This window comes from Oncorhynchus clarkii, chromosome 5 (assembly GCF_045791955.1).
Source record: "Oncorhynchus clarkii lewisi isolate Uvic-CL-2024 chromosome 5, UVic_Ocla_1.0, whole genome shotgun sequence".
NCBI classification, from domain to species: domain Eukaryota; kingdom Metazoa; phylum Chordata; class Actinopteri; order Salmoniformes; family Salmonidae; genus Oncorhynchus; species Oncorhynchus clarkii.
Window position 1 is genome coordinate 63,907,941 of NC_092151.1, and position 2,353 is coordinate 63,910,293.

General features: G+C 49.3%; 1 protein-coding gene across 1 annotated transcript; it reads right to left on the minus strand.

The window, feature by feature from the left end:
• Window positions 1-541: 541 nt before the first annotated feature.
• LOC139410161 (C2 calcium-dependent domain-containing protein 4C-like) lies at window positions 542-1,780 on the minus strand. Its single transcript, XM_071155612.1, has one exon. It carries the CDS (start codon window positions 1,778-1,780, stop codon window positions 542-544), a length of 1,239 nt encoding a protein of 412 aa, XP_071011713.1.
• Between the last annotated feature and the right edge of the window lie 573 nt (window positions 1,781-2,353).

Consider the following 2,353-nt stretch of genomic DNA (forward strand, 5'->3'; position numbering starts at 1 on the left):
GGATGTCTGATCTCTATCCTCCAGGTTTGGGACATTGTGGTCACACCACAGATTGGTCCTCCCTCCAGGTGGTACTGTAGATGGCAACAACAATCAGGATATAGTAGACCCACTGATCCATAAAAGTGTTGTAGTGGTGAACTGAATTAACACTGAATCGTCTGAGGATGAGTCGCATTAAGTTACAACTATGCAACATAAAACGTTGAGATCAAGAGAGCACAAAAAGTGAGTCAATCAAATGCGCAGGTGTCTTTTGACCTGTGCCATATTTGATTGTCCACCACATGATCTGGAAGTTGGGCTGTGCAGGGCTGCAGGCTCAGGGAACAGAAGGTTGAGGAGGTGACCAGCTAAGAGACGAGCTGCTAGACCAGACCAAACAGTCAGTGACTATAAATGAACTGCTCCTTTCAGACAGTTCTCTGTGGGGCACCAAGCAAACATCAATCCCAACTATATCTCTTCCATTCATGCACTTTATCATTCATAGTCTCATTCAGTGTCAGTCAAAGTTCTGTTCTGTATCTCCAGGACAAATCTAGAGGTCATGGATCAGCTTCTCCAGAGGGATCTCTCTCTCCCCGAGCAGAGTGTCTCTCTTCAGGCTGGTGCCCTTATTCACCACCTTGATCTTCACTGCCAGGTTCTTCACCTGCACGGAGGTCACAGAGTCAAAGAAGAAGTCCTCATTGAACACAGGATTCCGGCTGTTCTTGATGATAGTGCTCCTCTGTTTCTGCAGCTTGCCAGGGTTCAGGTACAGCGACACGCAGCAGTTGATGCTCTTGATGTCGTACACCTTGTCGTATAGCTCTTCGGCAGCCAGAACACGGATGCGCAGGCGGGCTGTGCCTGCATCGTAGTCGGCGCTTAGCCTCACCCTGCCGCCATTCTGCAGGTTAATGGTGTGCTCACGGTCCGACGGCCCACTACCGTGGAGGGAAGGGGAGTGGAGACGTCGCGGCACATTGGGACTGGGCTCGGCCGAGCTGCACTCGTCTGTGGATAAGGAGCTGTGGCGGGCAAACTTGCTCTTGGCCTTCACCACCTTGGCCTGCGTCTCATGTGTGAAGATCTTGAGCAGCGAGGCAGAGCGGGAGAGCAGCGGGGAGCTGAAGGGAGAGGACTCAGCTGAGGAACAGGTGTCACTCTCCCCTCCACTAAAGTAGCGGTACGGGTTGTAAGAGGCGTTGAAGACAGGGGGGTTGAGGTGGTTGCCCTCGCTGACGCTGCTCTTCCCCTTCCGCTGGCAGTTGGGGGAGGTCAGGGGGCTGGTCTGGTCACAGTGAAACAGCGACTCCTTGCGGCGGGTGTGGGGGCTCTCCATCAGAGTGGCAAAACCATAGGAGGTCTGGGTCTTGGGGACGTAGGGCAGTGACATTGCAGTCTGAGACTGAGGGTCAGCATTGGTGTCCCCTGCCACCACATCATCAGCGCTCTCTATCTGGATGATGTGACGGTTTGCTGCCCTCAGCAGGTTCTTGGTGTCCCCAGCCAGCTTGACGACCATACGAGGACTTTGAGGACTGCAGATTTTCTTACTGCCAATGGTCTGCTCAGAGGCCGAGAGCCAAAGGCCCTCCTTGGGCTTGACGACGTCCAGGGTCTCAGGCTCTGGGGGGCAGGAGACCAGCTTGGGGGGAATAAAGAAGTCAGGGATCTTATCAGGGGTGAGAACATTGCTGTAGGCTGGAGTATTGCCATCCTTGTCTCCATTCTCCCCCCTCCGGAGTACAGTGGTTTCTACCGACCCACGGATCTTGTCCAGAACCCACATTGTCCCACTGGGCTTCAGCAAGTGAGATACGGGGGTGTTTCTCTGTCTGCAGGCAAAAGCACAAACAAGGCAACAGTTATTGTTGTGAAATATATTAATTAATACACTGAGAAAATCACATTGTAGCTGTTACTATAGCTGTGCCAGAAATGGTTAACTGAATCTAAAAACTAGAAAAACAACTAAATGGACACCAATGTGTCAAGTTTATATTTAATCAATAAGGACCGATGGGGTGTGATATATGGCCAGTAAACCCCTGAGGTGCCTTATTGTTATTATAAAATGGTTACCAACATAATTGGATGAGTAAAAATAATTGTTTTGTAATACCTGTGGTATACCACGGCTTTCAACCAAATCAGCATTCAGGGTTCGAACCACCCAGTTTATAATTATTTAGGATAGAGATGTTGAATAAATAAATCATTTGTGCAGCCTAAATAAGAGGTACATAGGACATGATTGATTTACAAAGGCTAAGAAAACACAATTATTGTACATTTACTCATACAATACATTCTATGTTGCAGTAAGTAACCTATACTGTGCCAACATGTTGCACAGCAAATT

What these genes read in the sequence shown, in the direction of transcription:
- LOC139410161 (XM_071155612.1), bottom strand. Translation starts at nt 1,780, where the DNA reads ATGTGGGTTCTGGACAAGATCCGTGGGTCGGTAGAAACCACTGTACTC.